Source organism: Mauremys reevesii, linkage group 2, assembly GCF_016161935.1.
Source record: "Mauremys reevesii isolate NIE-2019 linkage group 2, ASM1616193v1, whole genome shotgun sequence".
Taxonomy (NCBI): domain Eukaryota; kingdom Metazoa; phylum Chordata; order Testudines; family Geoemydidae; genus Mauremys; species Mauremys reevesii.
Window position 1 is genome coordinate 1,593,307 of NC_052624.1, and position 27,259 is coordinate 1,620,565.

Below are 27,259 nucleotides of genomic sequence, written 5' to 3' on the forward strand. Positions count from 1 at the left end.
GAGTTTGGGGGGGCGAAGTTTGGGCAAGGGCGGGTTCTCGGTACCACCAAAATTTCCACAAACCAGTCACCACCTCTATTGACAGATGTTCCGGCTCTATTCCAAGTTGCAAGGCCTGCAGGGTGTATGGTTTTAGTTAGAATTTAAAGCAGGGGTGAGCACACTTTCTGGCCTGAGGGCCACATCAGGGAATTCAAATTGTATGGCGGGCCATGAATGCTCACAAAATTGGGGTTGGGATTGGTGTGGGGGAGGGGATGTCCCTTCTCTGGCTCCTATGCGTGGTGCGGCCCCTGACCCAACGCCCCAGCTGGATCGGCCCCTGTGACGGAGCGATTCTGGCGGGACCCAACTGAGAGTGCCAAATCAGGACCAATTGCTCAAACAGGGCAGTTACAGCCCTAGGCTGGGGTTTTTCCACCTCTAAGGCAAACCAAACCAGCCAGACAAAAAGGACTTTGGTCTCACCCCACTGGCTAACCACAAGTCACACAAGCAATTTCCTTAGACACTCCAGTCTCCCAGCATCACCACCAGTGCACTCGTCCTGGGGATGAATGGTTATGAAAACCAACACCCCAATAAAAGAAAAAGGTTCCCTCAATCCCAAAGGACCAAGCCCCAGACCCAGGTCAATATACACATCAGATCTTACCCACAAATCACGCTGTTGCCAATCCTTTAGAATCTAAAATCTAAAGGTTTATTTACAAAGGGAAAAAGGTAGAGAAGAGAGGTAGAATTGGTTAAATGGAATCAATTACATACAGTAATGGCAAAGTTCTTAGTTCAGGCTTGCAGCAGTGATGGAGTAAACTGCAGGTTCAATTTAAGTCTCTGGAACATCCCCCGCTGGGATGGGTCCTCAGTCCCTGGTGTAGAGCTTCAGTTTGTAGCAAAGTCCCTCCAGAGGTCAGAAGCAGGATTGAAGACAAGATGGAGATGAGGCATTAGCCTTATATAGACTTTTCCAGGTGTAAGAATCCCTTTGTCTTCACTGTGGAAATTTACAGCAAAATGGAGCCTGGAGTCACATGGGCCAGTCCCTGCATACTTTGCTGAGTCACAAGGCGTGTCTGCCTTCTCTCCATGGGTCAATTGTGTAGCCGATGGCCCTTTAATGGGCCATCAAGCCAGCTATGCCGGGCTAACATCAGCTTTGTCTGGGACACTTCCCAGAGGCAGAGCATAATACAGAATACAGACATTACAGAGCCAATACTTATAACTTCAACTACAAAATGATACACAGACATACAGACAGCATAATCATAACCAGCAACCCAGAACCTGGTCTTAGACACCTTATATGACCCCCTTTACCCAAGGTTTGGTGCCACTACAGGACCTTGGTTGCAACCCATGTTCTATATGGTCCCCATTTATATCAATAACGTCACAGCCCCCAACCCGGCACCCCAGCTGGAGTGCCAGAGCAAGGCAAGCCTCAGACCCTGCTCCCCAGCGGGAGCTTGCGGGCCGGCTTAAAATGGCTCGTGGGCTGTAGTTTGCCCACCTCTGCTTTAGAGGCATGCTCTGGCTCATGTTAAGTAAGAGCTGTTGTCTGTGTCTTCCTAACCATTGGGCAGCAGGTATTTATGGCTTCCTAGGCTCCAGCGTAGCACCCTATCAGGACATCCAGCCTGCTGGCAAGTCACAGTGTTCTTTCAACACGCCTGGGATCGCACATGACAGCTGCAAAATACAACAGGTGTTTTGCTTTGGGGCTCACATCTCTCTAAATTGAGCCAAATTATAACTATTTCCCATTCTTGCTAAAAGGAACAATTCCTTTGAAACATAACAGTTAGAATTCATAATCTGAGGCGAGAAAAGGGAGAGGTAAATCTGAGTGACTTTCTTCCTCTCCTGTCCCCTGTGGAGACTAGAAGATACGTCTTTCTTTTACAACCAGGGCAATGTTCAGAAAAACTTTGAAGACTGAAGCCAGTGACTCGAGTCTAAATCTGCTCCCCAGAAACTTTAATGTAACCCCAGTTATTTCTTGCAGGTCAGACAGAGGAGAGAGCGTCTGGGTGTGGAACAATGGCCGGGTCAGCTGACACCATTGTGATGCCGGCTCTGGGCCGCCCGTTCCAGCTGGGGATGCTGTACGACTGCCGCAGCGACTCCCTCATCCCAGGTAACTGTCACCCCGGGAGGAGCTCGGGGTCCAACTTCGTGTGTTATTTTGGCACCTGTTTATTTGAGGAACATTTGGGTTTGGGATTTGAGTTGGGGGGAAAATAAAGGGCATTGAAACCTGCCCGGGTACTGCTGACCCTCCTTACAGGACAGGCTGCACTAGGAGAAATGAGAAACTTCCCATCCGCTTCCTGCCACTGCAGTATCTCTGCAGCCCCACCCACACCGCAGTCGGCCTACGAAAGGGGGACAATGCCCCTGAGCTGGCTCATCCCCCCATTTCCACATGGGAGGGGTAAGGTCCAGGTGAGAAGGGACCTCTCTACACACAGATCTTTGGGGCATGATGGGACCCATTAGAAGGACAAACTTCAGCTATTCACACCCATCCCTGTGTCCTATATTAACTGTCCCCACCCCGGAAAAGGCCTGGGGATCGCTGTGCACAGCTCAGTGAAAACACCCGCTCTGTGTCCAGTCGCCGCCCAAACAGTAAATGGTGCCAGGCTGCCGGAGGAACGGGATGGAAAATGCCACCCGAGCTATTCCAATGGCGTTATACAGGTAACCCTTCTGCCAGGGGACATCGTCAGCAACCAGGGACGGCTTCAATATCCAGGGGTTCCCTTTCAACAGTGCAACACTGAATGAAAGGAGGGAAGTCACTGGACACTAATTTGGGAAAATGCTGCAAGCAGGATTCATAAACCTTAAACCATGAGCAAACCCCCCACCCCAGAGTGCGTTGGGCAGGGTCTTTGGCCTCAGGTTCTTGAGTTCTACAACCAAAAGTTCCTTCAACGTGCCTGTCCCTTCTCCCTCCACCACACCCCACTCACAGGGGTTGTTCTTGGTCAGTGAGGACCCAGACTTCAGAGATGCATCTGGGTGAGTTCATCTCCCCACCCCGGGGTTGGGGGGAAGAAAAGGCACCTTGCTCACTCTGCCATCCTAGTGCTTCCTCTGGAGTGGCTGCTCTGCCAGCTGCTCCGCTGCCTGCTGCCCCGCCGGCCGCCCCTTCACCACTCCGCTGGCTGCCCTGCCACCAGTGCCCACCATCCCCTTCTGCTGCCACCTGCTTCTCTACTGTGACCTCTGTAGGTCAGTCTCTCGAGTTTCCACCCAGCACTCAGTGACTTTCAGCTCTTAGTGGGGGAACTTCATTGCTGAAGCAGGCTGGGCAGAAATGCTGTCCCACAACAGGTGATTTCAGATCTAGTGATCACCTAACAAACCAAGTATCAGAGGGGTAGCCGTGTTAGTCTGGATCTGTAAAAGCAGCAAAGAGTCCTGTGGCACCTTAGAGACTAACAGACGTATTGGAGCATGAGCTTTCGTGGGTGAATACCCACTTCGTCGGATGCATGTGGTGGAAATTTCCAGGGGCAGGTTTATATATGCAAGCAAGAATCAGTCTAGAGATAACGAGGTTAGTTCAATCAGGGAGGATGAAGCCCTCTACTAGCAGTTAAGGTGTGAACACCAAGGGAGGAGAAACTGGTTCTGTAGTTGGCAAGCCATTCACAGTCTTTGTTCAATCCTGAGCTGATGGTGTCAAATTTGCAGATGAACTGGAGCTCAGCAGTTTCTCTTTGAAGTCTGGTCCTGAAGTTTTTTTGCTGCAGGATGGCCACCTTTAAATCTGCTATTGTGTGGCCAGGGAGGTTGAAGTGTTCTCCTACAGGTTTGTGTATATTGCCCTTCCTAATATCTACTTGTGTCCATTTATCCTTTTACGTAGGGACTGTCCAGTTTGGCCGATGTACATGGCAGAGGGGCATTGCTGGCATATGATGGCATATATCACATTGGTGGATGTGCCGGTGAACGAGCCCCTGGTGGTGTGGCTGATGTGATTAGGTCCTATGATGGTGTCCCCTGAATTGATATGTGGGCAGAGTTGGCAACAGGCTTTGTTGCTGAAGTGAAGAAACAGATTGACAGAGCCAGAAGAGTACCCAGAAGCAGGGCCGGCTTTAACTTTTTTGCCACCCCAAGCAAAAAAGAAGAGCTCCGCCCTGCCGCACCGCCCCCCCCCCGTGAGTGCTGTGCCGCCGTACCTCCCCCACGAGCACCACGCCGCCCAAAGCCCCGCCCCTGAGTGCACACAAGCCCCCGCCCCCCAGCGCCGTGCCGCCCCGCCCCCCCGTGAGCGCTATGCCGCTGTATCCCCCTCCGCGAGCATCATGCCGCCATACCCCCGCACGAGCACCATGCCACCCAAAGCCCCACCCCTGAGTGCACACAAGCCCCCGCCCCCCCAGCGCTATGCCGCTGTATCCCCCTCCGCGAGCATCATGCCGCCATACCCCCGCACGAGCACCATGCCACCCAAAGCCCCACCCCTGAGTGCACACAAGCCCCGCCCACCCTAGTGCTGTGCCGCCCGGCCGCCCCCTCCGAGCACCGTGCTGCCCAAAGCCCTGCCCCCCTGAGCGCCGTGCAAGCCCCACCTCCCCAGCGCTGCGCCACCTGAAGCCCCCTCCCCCACTCCGAGTGCCCTGCCACGCCAAGTCCCCACCCCCCTCTGAGTGCTGCGCCGTGCCAAGCCCCCTCCTCCCCGAGTGCCACACTGCCCGAAGACCCGCCCCCAGCACTGCACCAAGTCCCTGCTCCCCAGCGCGTGCCACCTGAAGACCCGCCCCGAGCACCATGCTGCACCAAGCCCCCACCCCCTCTGAGTGCCGCGCCGTGCCAAGCCCCTCCTCCCGAGTGCCACGCTGCCCGAAGACCCGCCCCAGTACCGCACCAAGTCCCCGCCCCCAGCGCTGCGCCACCTGAAGACCCCGCCCCGAGCGCCATGTCGCACCAAGCTCCCACCCCTCTCTGAGTGCTGCGCCGTGCCAAGCCCCCACATCCCCAGCACCGTGCTGCCCGAAGCCCCGCTTCCCTGAGCACTACGCCGCCCAAAGCCCCACCCCCCGAGTGCTGCACCACCGAAAAAAACCCCAAAACCCTCCAGCGCTGCCCTGATGAACCAAAAAAAAAAGAAAAAAAAAACGAGCCCCGCCCCGCCCTGCCCCGCCCCAAGATGCCGCCCCAAGCACGTGCTTGGTCGGCTGGTGCCTGGAGCCGGACCTGCCCAGAAGTCACCTACTCCAGGACAGACCCAACAAAGAAAGTAACAGAACACCACTAGCCATCACCTACCGCCCCCAACTAAAACCTCTCCAGCGCATCATCAAGGATCTACAACCTATCCTGAAGGACGATCCCTCACTCTCACAGACCTTGGGAGACAGGCCAGTCCTCGCTTACAGACAGCCCCCCAACCTGAAGCAAATACTCACCAGCAACCACAGACCACACAACAAAAGCACTAACTCAGGAACCTATCCTTGCAACAAAGCTCTAATCACATCAGCCACACTATCAAAGGCTCGTTCACCTGCACATCTACCAACGTGATATATGCCATCATGGGCCAGCAATGCCCCCCTGCCATGTACATTGGCCAAATGGACAGTCTCTACGCAAAAGAATAAATGGTCACAAATCAGACGTCAAGAATTATAACATTCAAAAACCAGTTGGAGAACACTTCAACCTCTCTAACCACTCAATAACAGACCTAAAAGTTGCAATATTACAACAAAAAAACTTCAAAAACAGACTCCAGTGAGAGACTGCTGGATTGGAATTAATTTGCAAAATGGACACCATTAAATTAGGCTTAAATAAAGACTGAGAGTGGATGGGTCATTACACAAAGTAAAACTATTTCCCCACGTATATTCCGCCCCTCCGCCCGCCACTGTTCCTCACAACTTCTTGTCAACTGCTGCAAATGGACCATTTTGATTACCACCACAAACAGTTTTTTTCTCTCCTGCTGGTAACAGCTCACCGTAACTGATCACACTCGTTAGAGTGTGTCTGGTAACACCCATTGTTTCTTGTTCTCTGTGTATATAAATCTATATATCTTCCTACTGTGTTTTCCACTGCATGCATCCGATGAAGTGGGCTGTAGCCCATGAAAGCTTGTGCTAAAATAAATGTGTTAGTCTCTAAGGTGCCACAAGTACTCCTGTTCTTTTTTCAAAGGTCATGTTTTCTAAACCATTTATCATGTTGCTCTCCTCTGGACTCTCCAATTTGTCCACATCTTTACTGCAGTGTGACACCCCAAACTGGACACAATACTCCTGCAGAAGCCTCACCAGTGCCGAGACGAGTGGGACGACTACATCCTGTGTCTTACATATGACACTGCTGTTAACACCCCCCAGAATGACATTAGCCTTTTGCACAACTGCATCCCATTGTGGGCTCCTATTCACTGTATGATCCACTATAACCCCAGTTTCTTTTTTGCAGAACTACTGTCTAGCCAGTTATTCCCCATCGTGTATTTGTGCATTTGATTTTTCCTTCCTAAGTGTAGTACTTTGCATTTGTCTTTGTTGAATTTCATCTTTATAAACTGGAGAATTGATCTGAAATCAACAAGGTCATTTTGAGTTTTAATCTTGTCCTCCAAAGAGCTCGCAGCCCCTCCTAGCTTGGTGTCATCTGGTAATTGTATGAGTGTGCTCTCCACCCCATCATCCAGGTCATGGATGAAATACTGATTAGCACCAGACTCAGGTCAGACTCTGGCAGGACCCCCCTACATCCATCCTCCCAGTTTGACAGCAAACCATTGATAACTACTCTGAGTGCAGCCTTTCATCGAGTTATGCACCTAACTTAGAGCAATTTCATCTATACCACATTTCCCCAGTTTCCTGTGGGACTGTGTCAAAAGCCTTACTAAAATCAAGATCTATCATGTCTCCTGCTTCTCCCCCTAAACACTAGGCCAGTAACCCTGTCAAAGAAGGCAATTAGGTGGTTTGGCATGATTGGTTCCTGACAAATCCATGTTGGCTATTACTTATTACCCTGTTATCTTCGAGGCGCTTACAAACTGATTGTTTAATAGCTTGTTCCAGTATCTTTCCAGGTGTTGAAGGTAGGCTGATTATTCTATAATTCCCCGGGTCCTCTGTGTTCCTCTTTTTAAAGATAGGTACCATATTTGCTCTTCTCCTGTCCTCTGGGACCGCACCCATCCTCCGTGAGTTCTCAAAGATAATTACTGACAGATCCAAGATCATAGAATCATAGACTAGAATAATGGAATATCAGGGTTGGAAGGGACCTCAGGAGGTATCTAGTCCAACCCCCTGCTCAAAGATCTGCTTCAGCTAGTTCCTTAAGGTGAATTTAGTCAAGTCCTGCTGACTTGAGTACATATAATTCTCTAAATATTCTTTAAGCTGTTCATTTGTTATTCTGTCTTGTGTTCCTTCCTCCTTATTATTAATACTAATTGTATTAAGCACCTGGTCACAATTTACCTTTTTAGAGAAGATTGAAGCAAAATAGGCATTAAACACCTCTGTGTTCTTGATGTCATTAACTTTCCTTCCCCACCAAATAGTGGACCTACACTTTTCATCATCTTTCTCTTGCTCCTAATATATTTTTAAAAACCCTCTTCTTATGGCCTTTTATGTCCCTCGCTAGGTGTAACTCATTTTGTGCCTTAGCCTTTCTGATTTAGTCCCTGTCTGCTTGTGCTGTTCTTTTGTACCCTCCTTAGCAATTCAGCCACATCCCCACTTTTTGTAGGGTTTCTTTCTGATTTTCAGGTCACTGAAGAGCTCCTGGTGAAGCCATATTGTCCTCCTGCTATTTTTCTTATCTTCCCTTTGAATCAGGATAGTTTGCAATTGTGCCTTTAATATTGTCTCTTTGAGAAACTGCCAGCTCTCCTGAACTCCTTAGATTTTCTTCCCAGGGACCTTACTTACCAGTTCTCTGAGTCTGATGAAGTCTGTTTATTCTTTTGAAGTTCATTGTCTTATTCTCTCTTTTCACTCTTTCCTTTCCTTAAAATAATAAAATCTATCATTTTATGAACACTTTCACCCAAATTGCCTTTTACCTTCAGATTTGCAACCAATTCCTCCCTTTTAGTCAGAATCAAGTCTAAAATGGCTGCCCCCTAGTTACTTCCTCCACCTTCTGAAACAAGAAGTTGTCCCTACACATCCCAAAAACTTACTGGACTCTTTGTGTTTTGTGGTATTACTTTTGCAACAGATGTCTGGGTAGTTGAAGTCCCCTGTTACTACCAGGACTTGTGATATGGATATTTCTGTTATTTGCTCTAGAAATGCCTCATGCATCTCTTCCTCCTGGTTTGATGGTCTATAGAAGACCTCTACGATAACATCACCCCTGTTTTCCCCTGCCCACTTTTATCTTTACCCACAGAACTTCAACTGGGTAGGCCTCTCATCCCCTGAACCACAGCATACGTGTATATTCTCTTCATGGATAGTGCAACCCCTCCTCTATTTTTTGCTGCCTTTCCGTCCTGAACACGCCATGCATCAAAGTTCTAGTCATGAGATTTATCCAACCAAATCTCAGTGATGCCAATTAAACACTAAATTAGCTTATGTACTAAGACTTCCAGTTCTTCCCGTCTGTTCCCCATACACCTGGCATTTGTCTATAGACAAGTAATATATTGAGCAGATTCCCCCTCTGTTATCCTGCTTCTTGCTCCTATGACCCGACTGTACATTTTCCACTCCCCCTCCCCCTCACCCCAGCAACATCTCACCCTCTGTGAAGGTCACTTTTTTGATACTTACCTGTGGTATTTTGTCACCTGCCCCTTTGATCTTAATTTAAAACCCTCCTCACTAGGTTGGCAAGTCAGTGCTCGAAGGCGCTCCGCCCCTTCTCGGTCAGGTGTACCCCATCTCCTCCCAGCAGATTTCCTTCCTGAAACCGCCTCCCATGACTTAGGAAGCCAAAGTCCGTCATTTGACACCACCCGCACAGCCGTGCATCATCTCCAGGGTGTGCACGTCTCTCCCTGGGCCCTTAACCTCAGCCAGGAGGATGGACAAGAACACAAAATGCGACCGTGACTCCTTCACCCTCACTCCCAGAGCGCAGGAGTCACTGCGCAGGGTCAGACTGGCAGTATCGTTAGTGCCCATGTAGATGCGCAGTGTGCAGCAGTGGCCAGATGGATGGATGAGCCTTGGCAACCTTTCCATAACACCTGGGATGTGGGCTCTAGGCAGGTAGCACACCTCCTGGGACGTCAGGTCAGGTCAGCAGATGGAGGGTCCCATCCCTTACAGCAGGGAGCCCAGACCACCAGCACCCTATGTCCCCTCCTGGTGGGTGTGGCGGCCGTGATCTCCCAGCCTTGGGAGCAGGTGGCTCCTCTTCCTCAGCCATTGGGGTCTGCTCCTCTCCTCCTGTGGCCAGTACAGTGTGCCAGTTCTTCACCTCGATGCATGGAGGAGCGGGGTGGGGAGTGGAGCACAGCCTACTGTCTAAGGTGGCCAGCAGCCAGTCTCCTTTCTGCAGAGCAGCCGGGTCTCCTTCCTCTTCTGGTGCTTCTGTAGTCATCCCTAGTCAGCTGGCATCCTCCATCCCGGATGTCTCCATGTGCAGCCTGGTGATGAAGTCCTCACGCTCCTGGATGCTACATAACTGAGCCACCTCCTCCCTCAGCTCTCTTACCTGCTACCTGAGGGACTCCCCAGACAGACGCCTCTCACACCAGCTGGTTTCCCCTGCCTGGCTGTTTTCAGCAGGGACATGCAGGCTGCATTCCCAGCAAGTGAAGATGAGGATCTGGGCAGAAGCCTCCAGTCAGGATGGCTGTCTGGCCAGGGCCCCCACAGGCGCAGGCAGATTAAGAGCTAGCAGAGGTGTTGGCAATGCACCATTGCAGGTTCTTCCTTGTGCAATGCCTTCAAGTTAAAGAAAAACCCTACCTCCCTGCCTTCCTTCCCTGGCAAACTCAGCTGGCTAACTCCCTTAGTCTCCCAGCTCCCTTCATCTCACCAGCCATGTGTCCTGAGGCCAGGCTTAGACATTTAGCGGGACTGGATGTTTATATGGGTAACAAGAATATGGGGATTAGAACAATGAAAAGAAAGTGTAGGGAGGGATGTAAAACCTCATGCTCAAGATTTAAGCCAATCTCCAAATATTAGAGGTCAATGAGAACTTCATGAGGGTGGTTTTTCCAACAATAAAGTGGGGTTTCTGGCACCTTCCTATGAAGGATCTGGTGCTGGCTACTCTCAGAGACAGAACACTGGGCTAGGTGGATCACGGATCAGGTCAAGCCTGGCAATTCCTAGCTTCTTTAATCAAATAAACCAGATGTTTCTAATGGAAGTGAGATTTCAGTCATAACCAGAGCACTTGCTGCCTGGAGCAGTGTACTCCTGAAGGGGAGTGAACTCAGTCACTCTGGAGAGGGATTTATTAAAAAATATCAGAAAAGTTCACGTCTTCCAAAGTCCCGTAAGAAGCCGGGGGCCAGGGAAGGTTGTTCTGGGTGTAGTTCAGCCTTGACTTGGCACGTTTGTACGTTACCAGGTCAGTTTACTTGATGTCCTTCACTCGTTATTTTTCAATCTCAGAAATGAGACACAATGAAACCATGGACAGACTCTGTGTCCTGTGCATCTATCAGTTACGTTACCATGTGTTTGTCTCTACTATTCCAGGGGTCACACTGTGGGGCCTGGACCAGCTTCTCAAGGATGTAAGCAGAAAACCACAACCTAGGACTGAATTTGAGATCATCGCATCTGACACCATTGAAGACAAGGCCAATGCCCTCAATGTCACAGCCTCGCTGAAGGCCAGTTTCCTGGGGGGGCTGGTTGAAGTAAGTGGATCTGCCAAATACTTAAATGACACCAAAACATCCAAACAACAGGCCAGAGTTACTCTCCAGTACTCTGCCACAACAAAGTTTGAGCAACTAACTATGAACCATTTAGGACCAGAGAATGTCTCTTATCGTGCTGTATTTGACCAAGGCACGGCCACCCATGTGGTCACGGCTGTGCTGTACGGGGCTCAGGCTTTCTTCGTGTTTGATCGGGAAGTTTCTTCTTCTGAGAATGTACGTGAGATAGAGGGAAAGCTCAAGCTTGCAATTAAAATTATACCCCCGGTTTCCATAGAAGGGGAAGGAGCTGTCAAAATGGATGACAGGGAAAAATTAAATGCTGAAAATTTTAACTGCAAGTTCCATGGTGATTTTGCTCTTGAGAAAAATCCAACTAATTTACAAGATGCCATGAAAATGTATTCCACCCTCCCGAAGCTGCTGGGTGACAGCGGGGAGAACGCCGTACCAATGAGAGTCTGGCTGTACCCGCTGACCAAGCTGGATTCCAGAGCGGCTCGGCTGGTGCGTGAGATCAGTTTAACACTGATTTCTGATGCTCAGACTGCTATGGAGGAACTGGCAGAACTAAACATGCGATGCAATGACATGGTGAAGAATCCGATCACCACAAGCTTCCCCGAAATCAAGCAGAAAATCCAGCAATTCAGAGATCTGTGTAAGCAACACAGACAGACTTTCCAGAAACAGCTAGCAAGCCTCTTGCCGTCTATCCGTGGAGGTGGAAAAGAGGAAGGGGCTCTGGTGGATATTTTATCATGGAAAAATCAGTCACCGTTCAATACCCAGCGTCTCAGTGAATTTCTGGATACAAAGGAGAAAGAGGTGAATTATGTGAATTCCTACCTTAGGATCCTAAGCAATGTGGAGGTGGTGTCCTCTCAGAGTGAACTAGATAAAATAGTACTCGACCCTGATCTTGACTTTATCGTCTCCTTTACATTCACCTCACTGTGTGAAGAGGAGCCATATTTATCAGATTTAAAACAATGGCTTCAGACCCAGTTTATAAAGGAAACTCATGATCCTGCCTTAGCCAGTTCTGTTGCTGAGAAACCAAAATCCAAAGTGTGGTTTGAGGAAAAAAAAATATATCAAAAAGCTCGAAAATCTGCAAAGTCCCTTTCACATTTTGTCAGTGTCAACAAACCTAACAGGAAGACTCGGTTCATTGTGGCCTCTGTCCCAGACAAGGACAATCCAGGCACTTCCATTTACCTATATGGAGATGGAGAGCTGATCAGCACCAACTTTGAGCCTCCATCAAAGCCTCTTCCTCCCCTGATTGATGGAATCAGACATGACCGTGTGCAGCTCACGTTTAACCCAGCAGCCTATGGCAGGGCTGAGATATCCGGCTATCGGGCAGAGTACAGAATTGTAGGGCAGGAGAACTGGACGGCTGTGACTGTAAATAACACACAAGAGACATTCACAGTAACAGGGCTCCGTGCAAACACCGAGTACCAGTTCCGATACGCTGCAGTGAGCAAACCAGGGCTCAGCGAGAGCAGCGACGTGAGTGATCCTGTGAAGACTCTTCCCCCTACCAGCTCTCCTGGGAAGCCCGTAACAGTTATTGTAGATTCATCTGCCATTGCCCTTTCCTGGGAGAGTCCAAGTGTCACTGGAGACGGAGTTAGAATAAAGGAGTATAAGGTGGAATATAAAGAGGATGCAGGAGATACGGGTCAGGAGGGGAAAGACAAATGGCTGGAACGAAGGACAGGAAAGAGAACCGAGTTCTGTAGCGTTGATGGACTGCGTCCTGAGACCTCCTACAGATTCCGGGTGTCGGCTGTGTGTGCGGATGGGGCTGTGAGTGACCCGAGCGAGGAGACTTGCATCTCAACCCTAAAGAAAGGTAACATATATATATATGTGCACATTTCCCGCTCCCCCATCCCCAGCTCTGGAGTAGTCCATTCAAGTAAAACTATATTTATCATTAGAAGAAAACTGAGATGTCCCAGGTGTATAATGTAGGAGTGACTTCAGAATCAACTATTTATTGCAATTTAATATCTGAACTGCAGTGATGCATACATGGCCCAACCCAACACAGGGATCTGCTGGGGACTGTACAAATTATACTGGTCAAGTTAAGGTTCCAACCTCTAAGGAAGGAGATTCCACCCCCTCCCTAGGGAACCCATTCCAGTGCTTCACCACCCTCCTAGTGAAATAGTGTTTCCTAATATCCAACCTAGACCTCCCCCACTGCAACTTGAGACCATTACTCCTGTCATCTGCCACCACTGAGAACAGTCTAGATCCATCCTCTTTGGAAACTCCTCTCAGGTAGTTGAAAGCAGCTTCAAATCCCCCCTCGTTCTTCTCTTCTGCAGACTAAACAATCCCAGTTCCCTCAGCCTCTCCTCAGAAGTCATGTGCTCCAGCCCCAATCACTTTTGTTGCCCTCTGCTGGACTCTTTCCAATTTGTCCACATCCTTCTTGTAGTGTGGGGCCCAAAACTGGACACAGTTCTCCAGATGAGGCCTCACCAATGTCGAATAGAGGGAAATGATCACGTCCCTCGATCTGCTGGCAATGCCCCTACTTATGCAGCCCAAAATGCCATTAGCCTTCTTGGCAACAAGGGCACACTGACTCATATCCAGCTTCTCGTCCACTGTAACCCCTAGGTCCTTCTCTGCAGAACTGCTGCCTAGCCATTTGGTCCCTAGTCTGTAGCAGTGCATGGGATTCTTCCGTCCTAAGTGCAGGACTCTGCACTTGTCCTTGTTGAACCTCATCTGATTTCTTTTGGCCCAATCCTCTAATTTGTCTAGGTCCCTCTGTATCCTATCCCTACCCTCCAGCGTATCAACCACTCCTCCCAGTTTAGTGTCATCTGCAAACTTGCTAAGGGTGCAGTCCACACCATCCTCCAGATTATTAATGAAGATCTTGAACAAAGCCGGCCCCAGGACCGACCCTTGGGGCACTCCACTTGATACCGGCTTCCAACTAGACATGGAGCCATTGATCACTACCCGTTGAGCCTGCCGATCTAGCCAGCTTTCTATCCAGCTTATAGTCCATTCATCCAGCCCATACTTCTTTAACTTGCCAGCAAGAATACTGTGGGAGACCATATCAAAAGCTTTGCTAAAGTCAAGGAATAACACATCCACTGCTTTCCCCTCATCCACAGAGCCGGTTATCTCATCATAGAAGGCAATTAGGTTAGTCAGGCATGACTTGCTCTTGGTGAATCCATGCTGACTGTTCCTGATCACTTTCCTCTCCTCTAAGTGCTTCAGAATTGATTCCTTGAGGACCTGCTCCATGATTTTTCCAGGGACTGAGGTGAGGCTGACTGGCCTGTAGTTCCCCGGATCCTCCTTCTTCCCTTTTGAAAAGAATGGCACTACATTAGCCTTTTTCCAGTCATCCGGGACCTCCCCCGATCACCACGAGTTTTCAAAGATAACTTGGATTGCCAAGAAAATCTGTAGGTGGAAAGCTTCCACTGTAGCTGGATAGGTCTCTGCAGACATGGCAATTTCCTGCAATATCACTGAAAGACCTTATTGCATTAACTGTATGCATTACTGTGGGTCAGGATTGTATGTAACCTCTCTAGTGGGGAGATGTGATGGATGTAAGACCCGGCAGTTCAAAAGGCTGTATTGAAAATGTGCCAGACAAGTATGGACTTTTGGGACAATGAATATTAAGTGGATTTCCTGGGGATTCCCAAGGGAGAGGTTAATGCAAATTCCCCATCTCTGGTCAATGCAAAAACCCAGCCCTTTGAAGCTATGCCCTGAGGAGAGGGTTTTCTCTGTTGATTACCTGTTGCAGAAGGCCAAGATCAAAGGCCCAAGCTTGATAAAGAAATAGCTGATCTAGTGCCCTAGGTTGGCATTGGGGAGATCTCTGGAAAGTGTTTGAGCACATGTGAAGGTTCTTTTATTGTTTTAATAAGTTTTCTCTGTAATGCTTTTACCTTCAGAAGAAATGTGCTTGCTTACAAGGAGCTGTGTGGAAACATATAGCTGTGGGTAATACACTGGTCGTTGTCTTCAGAGAGAAAGCAAAGCACAGGCCCTGGCCTGGTTAGGCAGATTGGCTTGCTGGGGACATCACAGTGTGAGGCAGGGAGCTGTGCAGCCCTAACCCCAGTTAGGAGGCAGTGAGACGTGGGTCTCTGCCTATGAGAGGTGACAGCTGGGAGCTGGAAACCTTTAAATGGGTCCCCTTGACAGACCACGCAGGGGTAATACAGGAGCTCTTACCCTGAAAACTGTGCTATTGAGGAGGATGAAAGTCCCAGGGAAGGAGAGTATCTCACTGGCGCAGAGGGAAACAATACCATAGTTGGGACCCTCCTTCCAGGTGATGTAGTGGTATCCTCTCACACTGAGGATACCTCTCTGGGGGAGGGAACTCCAGCTATTAGAAAGAAACAGGTGTTAGTAGTGGGAGATTTGATCATTAGAAACAGAGAGAGCTGGGTTTGTGATGACTGGGAGAACTGTATGGTGACTTGCCTGCCTGGTGTGAAGGTTGTGGATCTCTCAAGACATCTAGACAGACTTATATGTAGTGCTGGGGAGAAGCTGGTGGTCGTGGTACATGTAGGTACCAATGACATAGGGATGGATAGGAGAGAGGTTGTGGAGGCCAAATTTAGGGTACAAGGTAAGAGATTGAAGTCACCGACCTCCATGGTAGTATTCTCTGAGATGCTCCCAGTTCCACGCGCAGGGCCAATTAGACAGGCAGAGCTGCAGGGTTTCAATGCGTGGAGGAGACAATGGTGTAGGGGGTTTAGATTTATTAGGAACTGGGGAAACTTTTGGGAAAGGGGGAGCCTATATAGGAAGGATGGGCTCCACCTAAACCAAAATGGAACCAGATTGCTGGCACTTAACATTAAAAAGGTGGCAGAGCAGTTTTTAAACTAAGGGCTGGGGGAAAGCCAACAGGTGCGGAGGAGCATGTGGTTCGGACATCCCTTAGGGGAGGATCTATTAATAGAGAATCTCAGTGTCCTAGTGAGGACGAGAGGATGGGAAATGATAAAATACAGGCAGGATTTGATCAGAAACAATCAAATAAAAAAGTGTCCCATTCAATTACATCATGTAATGGCAGACAGCTAAAAGGAGATAAGTTTTTAAAGTGCTTATATACTAATGCTAGAATTCTAAATAATAAAATGGGTGAACTAGAGTGCCTCGTATTAAATGAGCAAATTGATATAATAGGCATCACAGAAACCTGGTGGAATGAGGATAATCAATGGGACGCAGTAATACCAGGGTACAAAATATATCGGAAGCACAGAACAGGTGGTGCTGGTGGGGGAGTGGCACTATATGTGAAAGAAAGCGTAGAATCAAATGCAGTAAAATCGAAAATGAATCAAACTGTACCATAGAATCTCTATAGATAGAAATTCCATGCTCTAATAATAAGAATAGACCAGTAGGGATATATTACTGACCACTTGACCAGGATGGTGACAGTGACTGTAAAATGCTCAGGGAGATTAGAGAGGCTATTAAAATAAAAAACTCAATAATAATAATAATAATAATAATAATAATAATAAGGGGGAGTTTCAATTATCCCCACATTGACTGGGTCCATGTCACCTCAGGACGGGATGCAGAGATAAAGTTTCTTGACACCTTAAATGACTGCTTCTTGGAGCAGCTGGTCCTGGAACCCCCCCAGAGGAGAGGCAATTCTTGATTTAGTCCTACGTGAGCACAGGATCTGGTCCAAGAGGAGAATATAGCTGGACTGCTTGGCAATAGTGAACATAATGTAATTAAATTTAACATCCCTGTGGCAGGAAAAACACCACAGCAGCCCAACACTGCAGCATTTAATTTCAGAAAGGGGAACTACACAAAAATGAGGAGGTTAGTTAAACAGAAATTAAAGGGTACAGTGCCAAAAGTAAAATCTCTGCAAGCTGCATGGAAACTTTTTAAAGACACCATAATAGAGGCTCAACTTAAATGTATACCCCAAATTAAAAAACATAGTAAGAGAACTAAATAAGAGCCACTGTGACTAAACAACAAAATAAAAGAAGCAGTGAGAGGCAAAAAGGCATCCTTTAAAAAGTGGATGTTAAATCCTAGTGAGGAAAATGGAAAGGAGCATAAACACTGGCAGACGAAATGTAAAAATACAATTAGGAAGGCCAAAAAAGAATTTGAGGAACAGTTAGCTAAAGACTCAAAAATAGCAATATTTTATTAAGTACATCAGAAGCAGGAAGCCTTCTAAACAACCAGTGGGGCCACTGGACGATCGAGGTGCTAAAGGTGACAGAGCTGAGGAACTGTCCCAAACTGAGGTATCATTAGAGGAGGTTTTGGAACAAATTGATAAATTAAACAACAATAAATCATCAGGACCAGATTGTATCACCCAACAGCTCTGAAGGAACTCAAATGTGAAATTGCAGAATCACTAACTGTAGTCTGTAACCTATCATTTAAATCAACTTCTGTACAAGATGATTGGAGGATAGCTAATGTGATGCTGATTTTTAAAAAGGGCTCCAGAGGTGATCCTGGCAATTACAGTTCTGACTTCAGTACCAAGCAAACTGGTTGAAACTATAATAAAGAACAATATTGTCTGACATATAGATGAACATAATTTGTTGAGGAAGAGTCAACGTGGTTTTAATAAAGGGAAATCATGCCTCACCAATCTACTAGAATTCTTTGAGGGGGTCAACAAGCATGTGTACCAAGGTGATCCAGTGGATATAGTGTACTTAGATTTTCAGAAAGCCTTTGACAAGGTCCCTCACCAAAGGCTCTTATGCAAAGTAAGCTGCCATGGGATAAGAGGGAAGGTTCTCTCATGGATTGGTAACCGGTTAAAAGATAGGAAACAAAGGGTAGGTATAAATGGTGCGTTTTCAGAATGGAGAGAGATAAATAGAGGTGTCCCCCAGGGGTCGGTTCTGGGACCAGGGCTGTTCAAAATATTCATAAATGATCTGGAAAAAGGAGTAAACGGTGAGGTGGCAAAATTTGCAGATGATACAAAATTACTAAAGGCAGTTAAGACCCAGGCAGACTGCGAAGAGCTAGAAAAGGATCTCTCAAAACTGGGTGACTGGGCAACAAAATGGCAGATGAAATTTAATGTTGATAAATGCAAAGTGATGCACATTGGAAAACATAATCCCAACTATACATATAAAATGAGGGGGTCTAAATTAGCTGTTACCACTGAAGAAAGAGATCTTGGAGTCATTGTGGATAGTTCTCTGAAAACATCCACTCAATGTGCAGCGGCAGTCAAAAAAGCGAACAGAATGCTGGAAAGAATTAAGAAAGGGAAAGATAATGGGACAGAAAATATCATGTTGCCTCTATATAAATCCATGGTGCACCCACATCTTGAATACTGTGTGCAGATGTGATCGCCCCATCTCAAAAAAGATATATTGGAATTCAGAAAAGGGCAACAAAAATGATTAGGGGTATGGAACGGCTTCCGTGTGAGAAGAGATGAATAAGACTGGTACTTTTCAGCTTGGAAAACAGATGGCTAAGGGGAGATATGATTGAGGTCTATAAAATCATGACTGGTGCAGAGAAAGTAGATAAGGAAGTGTTGTTTACTACTTCTCATAACACAAGAACCAAATGAAATTAATAGACAGCAGGTTTAAAACAAACAAAAGGAAGTATTTCTTCACACAGCGCACAGTCAACCTGTGGAACTCCTTGCCAGGGGATGTTGTGAAGACCAAGACCATAACAGGATTCAAAAAAGAACTAGATACGTTCATGGAGGACAGGTCCATCAGTGGCTATTAGCCAGGATGGGCAGGGATGGTGTCCCTAGCCTCTGTTTGCCAGAAGCTGGCGATGGGCAACAGGGGATGGATCACTTGATGATTCCCTGTTCTGTTCATTCCCTCTGGGGCACCTGGCACTGGCCACTGTCGGTAGACAGGACACTGGGCTGGATGGACCTTTGGTCTGGGGCCATCCTTATGTTCTTATGAAACATGACAAGCTCAAGGGGATAAGCTGCAAGCCTTTGATCCTGAGCCCATCTGTTAGAAGAGGAACAGGCTGACCCGGGGTGGATTGAGTGGACTGGCTTCTTTATTGCGGTACTTGTTCCCCTCGACCCATTGTCGAGTAAGCCCTGGATTAGTTACAGCACATTCCTTTGATCTAAGTTAGTATGTAAATACCCACATTTACTACAACACCCCCCAAACCCTTATTAAGTAGTATGAACGCCCATACCATGAACATAATTATCCCTGCCCCTATTTACTGTTTACAACGAGGAGAAGGGAAAGGGGAGGGTAGCACTTTAGCCATCAAGCAAAGAGACAGTGCCTGCCCGTGCCTTCCTCCCTAATAACATGCTAGCGGTTACCCAGGTCTTTACTTAATCCTTACATACGCCAACACCACCCAGCCAGTGTCAAGCTCACCTAGGGCAGGAATCTGGAAAAGGCTCTCAGGCATGTTGCAATTATTTATTTTGGGGAATGGGTGATGCTTCCTGGGGGTCCCCAGGGTTGTGAGGCACCTCGCTGCCACCTGCCCTTAGTGTGGGGACATCTTGTCTGTGTCTGCCACGGGTCAGCTCCCTGATACCACCAGCTACAGGCAACACAAGCACTCCCCTCTCAGCCTGTGCGGGCTCCGCCGTCCCTCACACGGGTTAGCGATAGCCACACTCCAACCCTCGAGTCCTCCGAGCGTCCCCCCAGTGGTGTCCAGCCCCTGATCCTCAGGACACTCACAGAATTACCAGATCCGCTGTTCCAAAGGACCAGAACTCACCAATTTATTAGTTAGACCTTAGAACACAGCTCCGCTTAACACACCGTGCTTAGATTTATTTATACAGAAAGCAGGTACATGTGTATTTAACACGGAGCACAGACTGAAATGAAGCCAGCAGAAATACCGGAGACAAAGGGTTACATAGCAACTAAAATCTTAACACGCATTCAAGAGCCTCAACTTAATTAACAAGATGCCTCTTTTCTAATAGGGTCCTGCTCACCCAAAGACTTTCTCATGGTGCATTTCAACCAGGAAGACCGAGACCTTCCTTTCATAAGGCCAAGCCCTTTGTCAGCTTGTCTCCCCAGATGAAGGATGCCTGGGCATCTGTCTGTATCCATAGATATATTAGACCAGGCCTTTGTTCTTCACCTGTAAACAGGGTTCCACCCCCTGCCCCTCCCAGCTGTTCACCTCTTCCTGTGAATGTCTTCTCCTGAAGTCCCCACAATCTCTTCATTAGCATTTGACTCCGTATGCAAATACACTGTCAGTGTGAGACACAGTACACCATGGTCAGCCAGAGTGACATGTGTCTCCTGCCTCCTGTCTGGTGGAACCTGCTGGCAGGCATCTACCTCTGGGTGACCTGCCTTTAACTTTCAGGACATGGCTGCCAATATACACACCCCTCTCCTTACGTATTATCCACACACACATCCCGCAATGGTTACAATGACCAGCGTGACACAGGCTTTCAGTAGAGACCTTACGTGACACTCTTTGGTGAACTCGAATGTAAATACACTACCCAGGGGATCCCTGCAAACTTTGTGTACCTGGGCTCTCTGCCAGTTGGCACCAAGAGGTCCCTGGGTCACAGAATGTCCTCAAAGTATTTTTGGGGAAAAATTGGACACATGAATGTTTGCTTCAAGGGGCGGGATTGGGGCAGGGGATGGGGGATAGCCTTTCGGGTTCAGCAAGGGAAAAGGACGTTATGGGGAGGTGGATAAATGGGGTGGGGGGAGAGCACGCACGTGATCATTACAAGGCCGGAATGGCGGCTCTCTCCTACCAGCAACTTTTCTCCTTCTGTTAAAAAAACTTGGAAATTAAATGGCAGAAACATCATTAACCCAGAGCTGAGGCTGCCTGGCGATAACTTGTGCCTTCCAGAATGTCAAGTGCAGCAAAACTCAAACTTCTGAAAACCAGGAAATACAGAGCTAAGTGAAATGCCCACACAACCTTAACTCTGCCCACTGCGAGCCATGCCCCAGTACACCCATGACCCATACTCCGGCTCTACCTTTGCGCTGTACTGAACAGGAGCTCCCTATGCCTGCCCTACACTCGATCTCAGCCCACGCCACAGACAGAACATCACAGCCGCTAAATCTTACAACCCCTTTTACAGTCACCTCCCCCTAATGCACACGATGCCATCAGACACCCTGCGTTCCCTTACCCTGCATTAAACTCACCTGCCACACTCATCTCTGAGCTCCCCATGGCAAGAGGAGCCCTGGGCCTCACTAGTGACACCAGCCTGGCCAGCACAGCACTGAAACCAGGCATCCTGGCTCTCCCAAGGTACACAGGCACCTCTTGCCTCTGATCACCCACATAGGGGCCAGGGAGAGAGGGACACACACACACACACACTGTGACAAAGTGGGACTGTTCTTAATGTTTCCTCTGAATATTGTGTGGGTGCCTCAGTTTCCCCTATGCATTTCTTGAGTCTCCAGGGTGCAGAAATGGCCGACACCCTGTCTCCTGGCAACAAATGGCCGGGGCCCTTCCCCCCTGCAAGGGGATGGCGAAAGGTGAACAAGGAGATCAGGTGTCCTCCTGGCCTGGGAAAGAGACAAAGGCCAGAAAGGAGGGGCTGAAGAGGGTTTCAGTTTGGAGCTGGCTGGGGACGAGGAGTGAGGGCAGATGTGGGGGTCTGGCTCACTGCCCCCCAGAATGGACCCGGCCGAGGGGTCCGGTTCGCGGTACCTACAAGCTCTGTTTTAGACCCTGTTCCTGTCATCTAATAAACCTCTGTGTTACTGACTGGCAGAGAGTCACGTCTGACTGCGCAGTGGGGGTGCAGGACCCGGTGGCTTCCCCAGGACCCCGCCTGGGCGGACTCGCTGTGGGAAGCACACGGAGGGGCCGAGGATGCTGAATGCTCCCAGGAGAGACCCAGGAGGTGAAGCCGTGGGAGCTTCTTGCCCTGCAGACAGTCTGCTCCAAGGGAGAGGAGGCTCCCCAGAGTCCTGCCTGGCTTGGTGGGGAGCAGTTCCAGAGCAGCGCCTGGGGACTCCGTCTTTCTCTCTCTCTCTCTCACACACACACAGACAGTGATGAGCTCCCAAAATCCTAAGAACCGGTTCCCTACTGGGTCCTCGGTGGCAGGGGGGTCTTCACTTGCTCCGGTTTTTGGCAGCAGGTCCTTCACCCGGAGCGAGTGAAGGACCCGCCGCCAAAGTGCCGCTGAAGACCCAGTAGGGAACCGCGCGGTGAGTACAAGCCCCACGTGCCTGTCTCCCCACCACCCCCCACCCATCCGATCCCAGCCCATGTCCTGCCTCCGACTGCCCCCCTCAGAACCTGCAGCCCATCAACTCCCCACTCCTTGTCCCCTGACCACCTCCTCCCGAGACCCCCAACCCTAACTGCCTCCCAGGACCCCACCCCCTCCCCAACTCCCCCCGTTCCCCGTCCCCTGACTGCCCCAACCCCATCCACCACCACCCCGACAGACCCACGGGACTCCCACACCTCCCCAACCCCCCTGTTCCCTGTCCCCTGACTGCCCCCCATAACCTCCACCCCCTCCAACCGCTCCCTACCCCTTATCCAACCCCTCCTCCCAGTCCCGGCCGGCCCCCTTACCATGCTGCTGTGTAAGGATGCCACGCAGCCGCTGGGGCTTGCAGCCCCACCCCCTTACCCAGAGGTGACAGTGAGCTGGTGCGCGGTACCGGGCTGGCCCGGCTTCCCCAGGGGGCATTTTACAGGGCCTGGGGCTCCCAGCAGGGGCTGGAGCCCCAGGCCCTTTAAATTGCCACCAGAGCCTCACTGCTGGAGCCCTGGGGTAGGGCTGTGGGGCTCTGGGGGCTATTTAAAAAGTCCAGGGCTCCCGTTGCTTCTACTGCCCTGGCCCTTTAAATAGCAGCAGGAGCCGCACTGCTTCCCCAGGGCTCCCGCGGCTATTTAAAGGGCCGGGGCGGTAGAAGCAGGGGAGCCCCGGGCCGTTTAAATAGCCCCCAGAGCACTGGGGTAGCGGGGGGCTCCAGGGGCTATTTAATGGGCCGGGGCTCCAGCTGCCTCTGCCGCCCCAGCCCTTTAAATAGCCGCTGGAGCCCGCCACTTCCCCCAGGGCTCTGGCGGCTCTGCGAGGGGGAGGAAGCGCAGGAGGGGCCTGGGGAGCCTCAGCCTCCCCAGCTGGGAGATCAGGCTGGCCAGACAGGACAGGAGTTTGCCCAGTCGCCTGCCCCTTTAGGAACCGGTTCTACACTGGCTTCTAAATTTAGCAACCGGTTCTTGCAAACTGGTGCGAACCGGCTCCAGCTCAGCACTGCACGCAGAGGGCCACAGCCCCCCAGATCACCTCCTATCACAATCACAGATCTTCCAAGCTGGTCCAATTTATTCCTTCACCCTAGCAACACCTACCACGGGGATTACAGCTGCAGTGCATACAGATAATTCCCAGTGGCTACTGCCAGCTCCAGCGGGCAGAGTTAAGGTTGCGAGGGCATTTACCTGAACTCGCTATCTCCTGGCATTTGCAAGATTCAGTTTTGCTGAACTGACGTTCTTGAAGGGCGCAAGGTATCTCCAGGCATCTTAACGCTGGGTAGTGAAGTATTGTAGCCACGTAATCTCTCTCTCTCTGTGTGTATAGTTAGCCAATATGAAGAGCGGCACCGACTGGCACACGTATATGTTACACAGTAGGTGAGTGCAGGGCAGGAAGATTCTGAGTCTCAGGTCTGGCCCAGCTGATCCTTTCACTCTGTCATTGACCCATGTCTGCCAATAACGCTCTGATTCTGTCTCTCCCCAGCGAATGTGACTCTGGATCCAGACACGGCACATCCTGAGCTCATCCTGTCTGAAGATCGAAGAAGCGTGAGCCGGGGACACGAGAGCCAGATGTTGCCTTACAAACCGGAGAGATTTGATTATTTGCTCAGTGTGCTGGGCTCTGAGGGGTTCACCTCGGGGAAACATTCCTGGCAGGTGAAGGTGGAGGGAGGGGCATCCGCAGACTGGGCTGTGGGGGTAGCTAAACAGTCTGTGCTGAGGAAGGGAGAGGTTGGCTTTACCCCCGAAGAGGGGGTCTGGGTGGTGCAGAAATGGGGCAGTGCCCAAGACTATCGGGCTCACACCTCCCCTGTCACCCGCCTCTCCTTGAGTAGAAAACCCAGCAGGATCTGGGTCTCTCTGGACTATGAAGGGGGGTCGGTGGCATTTAATTATGCTGATAATCTGGCCCCGATTTTCACTTTCCCACGGGCCTCTTTCAATGGGGAGAAAATTTTCCCTTTCTTCTGGGTCTGGGGTACAGGATTCCAGCTGAGCCTGCATCCCTGAGACTCAGGGTAGCCCAGGGCCCTGTCAGTACCATAGAGAGCAGGCTAGATAAACCCATTTCACGGTCCGGCCGTGACGGCCCGGTCTGCTTGTTCTCATGCTGTATGGTTCTGTAGGGTTATATCAGAGAACAGGGTCAGAGAAAGGTGTGGGGGGGAGAAAGAGTACCTCCGGGAAGTGGGGAGGGAGGGGATGGGAGAGGGGAACTGGGGGGTTGGAGGGGGAGGGATGGAGGATGGATAACAAAGCGATCAGCTAGATGCGGGAGGGGCACAGACCTTGAGATGAGGGTTTATTACTTCTCCTTGTGGAGTCACTGGGGCCTTGTCTACACTTCAAAAGCTGCGCCGGTGCAGCTGTGCTGCTGTAGCGCTTTAGTGAAGATGTTACTATGGGAGAGCGTCTCCCGTCAGCGTGGTGACTCCACTCCCTGAGAGGCGGTAGCTACGTCAGCAGGAGACGCTCTCCCGTCTACACAGGGGTCAGGTCGGTGTAACTGCGTCGCTCGGGGGGGTTCACATGTAGTTATACCCATGTGAATTTGCAGTGCCCACCTGGCCTGAGAGGCTCTGTCCCAGGGCAGGATCCTTGGCTGGAGCCTGCTCAATGCACCAGTGCATGTGACAGAAACGGGTCCCTTAGAATGAGTCTGTGGGAGGTTCTGGCTGGACCCCGCTCGGGCGCGGAGGGTGCAAAGGAAAGCTGAGGGGTCGGCAGGCAGGGCCAGAATGCCACTGGCAGTGCGATCCCCACCCCGTCCTAGAGCCACTGCGGCTGGAAGCTCAGCTGCAGAATGGGCACCAGGAGCTCTGCCCTTTGCGCCCTGTGCAGGCCTTGGCCAGAACCCCCCGTGGTGCTCACGGCCTGAAAGGGACGAAGTAAAACCAGGGCCACCGCCCTGCATCTCCACCCCCTCTTCCTGTACGGGGCACAAGCCCTGGCAGCTCCCTGCACCGTCTCCACGTGCTCATCAGGGGTTTCTAGCTGATTCACATACACTTGCCCCACTCGCAGCATGGGCCCTTTGCACAGTCTGAGGGGGCAGGTGTAGCCAGTTAGTGCATTTGATTATCCATGTACGGTTGTGCTGTGTGATGTAATGATTAACTCAGATGCTAAATTACTTCTAACGAAGATATGCTAACTAGAGTTAAGGTGTAGGATTGTAGAAGTATCAGCGTGATAAGTAGCATTAGGTATATACGTGCAGCATGGCTGAAATGCAAGGCCTGCAGGCTGAGGCCTGTCAGATTTCAGCTTAGCCAGACTAGGCCATAGGTTTAAGAATGCTAGACATGAGTAAGTGACCAAAGATTGACCCTATGCCAGGAAGATCACAAGACTACTGGAAAGATGTGCCAACAGGTGGTGGTGTGGAAAATCAACTGCAATGCACTGTTCACGATCACGAGATACCTTATTGTAACATCATTTACAACACGTGTCCTGGACGCAGGGTACATGTTGTGTGTAGATGCTAATGAAAATAAGAGGAACTACAGACAGCCTGTGAAAAACAGGGCACCTCAATATTTATGGGGTGTGGAAATAGAGACAAGGAAAAAAGAGGGTTGACACCTTCGTGCAAATGCATAGTGTGTTAGATGTAGTCAAAATTACAATATAAAAGAGGGTTCCCAGACTGAGTGAAATTGGGAGTACCCAAGGGAAAATTCCCAGCAAGAGTCATGTCTCTACTGACGTCCAGTTGGTGAGGAATCCATCAGACTCTAAGAATATCTTTAAGGATGTGAGTATGACTATATTTATAACTTGGGCATGGGTATTCGTAGGGTTTAGATATGCTTGGTGTGATGCATGGCTAGAAAGGGTTAAACATCCTGCAAAATAACCCTCAACAGACATGTGGGGAGATAATGTTAGTGTTTTGTGTATTTACTTATGTATGAGTAGGGTCAACAATGTAATCAACAGTCCCTGTCAATGCTGTATTCTGATAGTTCAGAGATCAAAAGAACACCCTAGCATTTAAATGACTGTAAACACGGGATATCTCGATATTCATCTCTCTTTGAAATGTACTGTGAATGGTGGAGGAACAAGCAAATGGCCTTATGTTAATTTGTATAGTTAATTTGTATAGGATGGACCTCCTTCAAAGTCATCCTAATGACCTTTTGTTCCCTGAGGAACTCCAACTTGTCAAAGAGGACATGAAATTGTCTAAAAGATCCTTGGGTCCTGATTCTGACATCTCAGATCTGCTTCGGCTTCATCAGAGGGAGTTCGAGTTACAAGACTGAGGTCCCAGTTATGCTGGGATGCCCTGAATATGAGATTTGGACATTGGACTATGACCTATGAACTGAATTCTAAAGGAACTCTTTGCAACTACAAAGCTCACCAGCTCTGCTGTGAATCTGCACCTCAATGCATTGAACGCATGTCTGTATGTACATTGATCTCTTAACCACACTCTCTGTCTTTTGATTTTTAATAAATCTTAGTTTAGTTAATAAGAACCGTCTGTAGCGTGTATTTGGGTAAGATCTGAAACATTCGTTAACCTGGGAGCTAACGTGTCCAATCCTTTGGGATTGGTAGAACATTTTCTTTTATATGATGAAATAAAATTTACAGAAATTTTCATCATATTTGACGTGGGTACCTGGATGGAGGCCTGAGTCTGGATCACTCTAAGGGAACTGTGTTGTCTGGACTTCTGAATAACCAGTGAGGTAATAAAGAATCTGTTCTGTGCTGGTTTGGTGAATCTAAGCACTGGAATATCCACCAGCTTTTTGGGGTTTAGCTGCCCCATTCTTTGCACTTCACCCTAAATGAGTGACCACAGCTCCCCGATCACATTTGGGTAAATAGAACTTTGCCTGTGACTCTAAGAAAGCTTGTAATACAGACTAGACATGGTACTTGTGAATGTGTGTGTCACCCTCCGTGGTCTTCATGGGTTCCTAGAGGCTCTAAATCTGGAGCAGGTAGCAGAGGTGACTGTCACTCTGTTGAGCTTGACACTGTGACAACCAGAGCCGAACCCAGGGCGATGTAGGATCACGT

General features: G+C 49.4%; 1 protein-coding gene across 1 annotated transcript in view; it reads left to right on the forward strand.

Moving 5' to 3' along the window:
• LOC120397102 (stonustoxin subunit alpha-like) overlaps nt 1-24,398 on the forward strand; it is a 35,787-nt gene extending 11,389 nt beyond the window's left edge. The window contains exons 2-4 of the mRNA XM_039522604.1: nt 2,012-2,143; nt 10,689-12,743; nt 23,694-24,398. Coding sequence (XP_039378538.1) covers nt 2,012-2,143; nt 10,689-12,743; nt 23,694-24,223 — 2,717 coding nt within the window. The 3' untranslated portion in view covers nt 24,224-24,398. The remainder of the gene's footprint in view (nt 1-2,011; nt 2,144-10,688; nt 12,744-23,693) is intronic.
• Nucleotides 24,399-27,259: the final 2,861 nt, after the last annotated feature.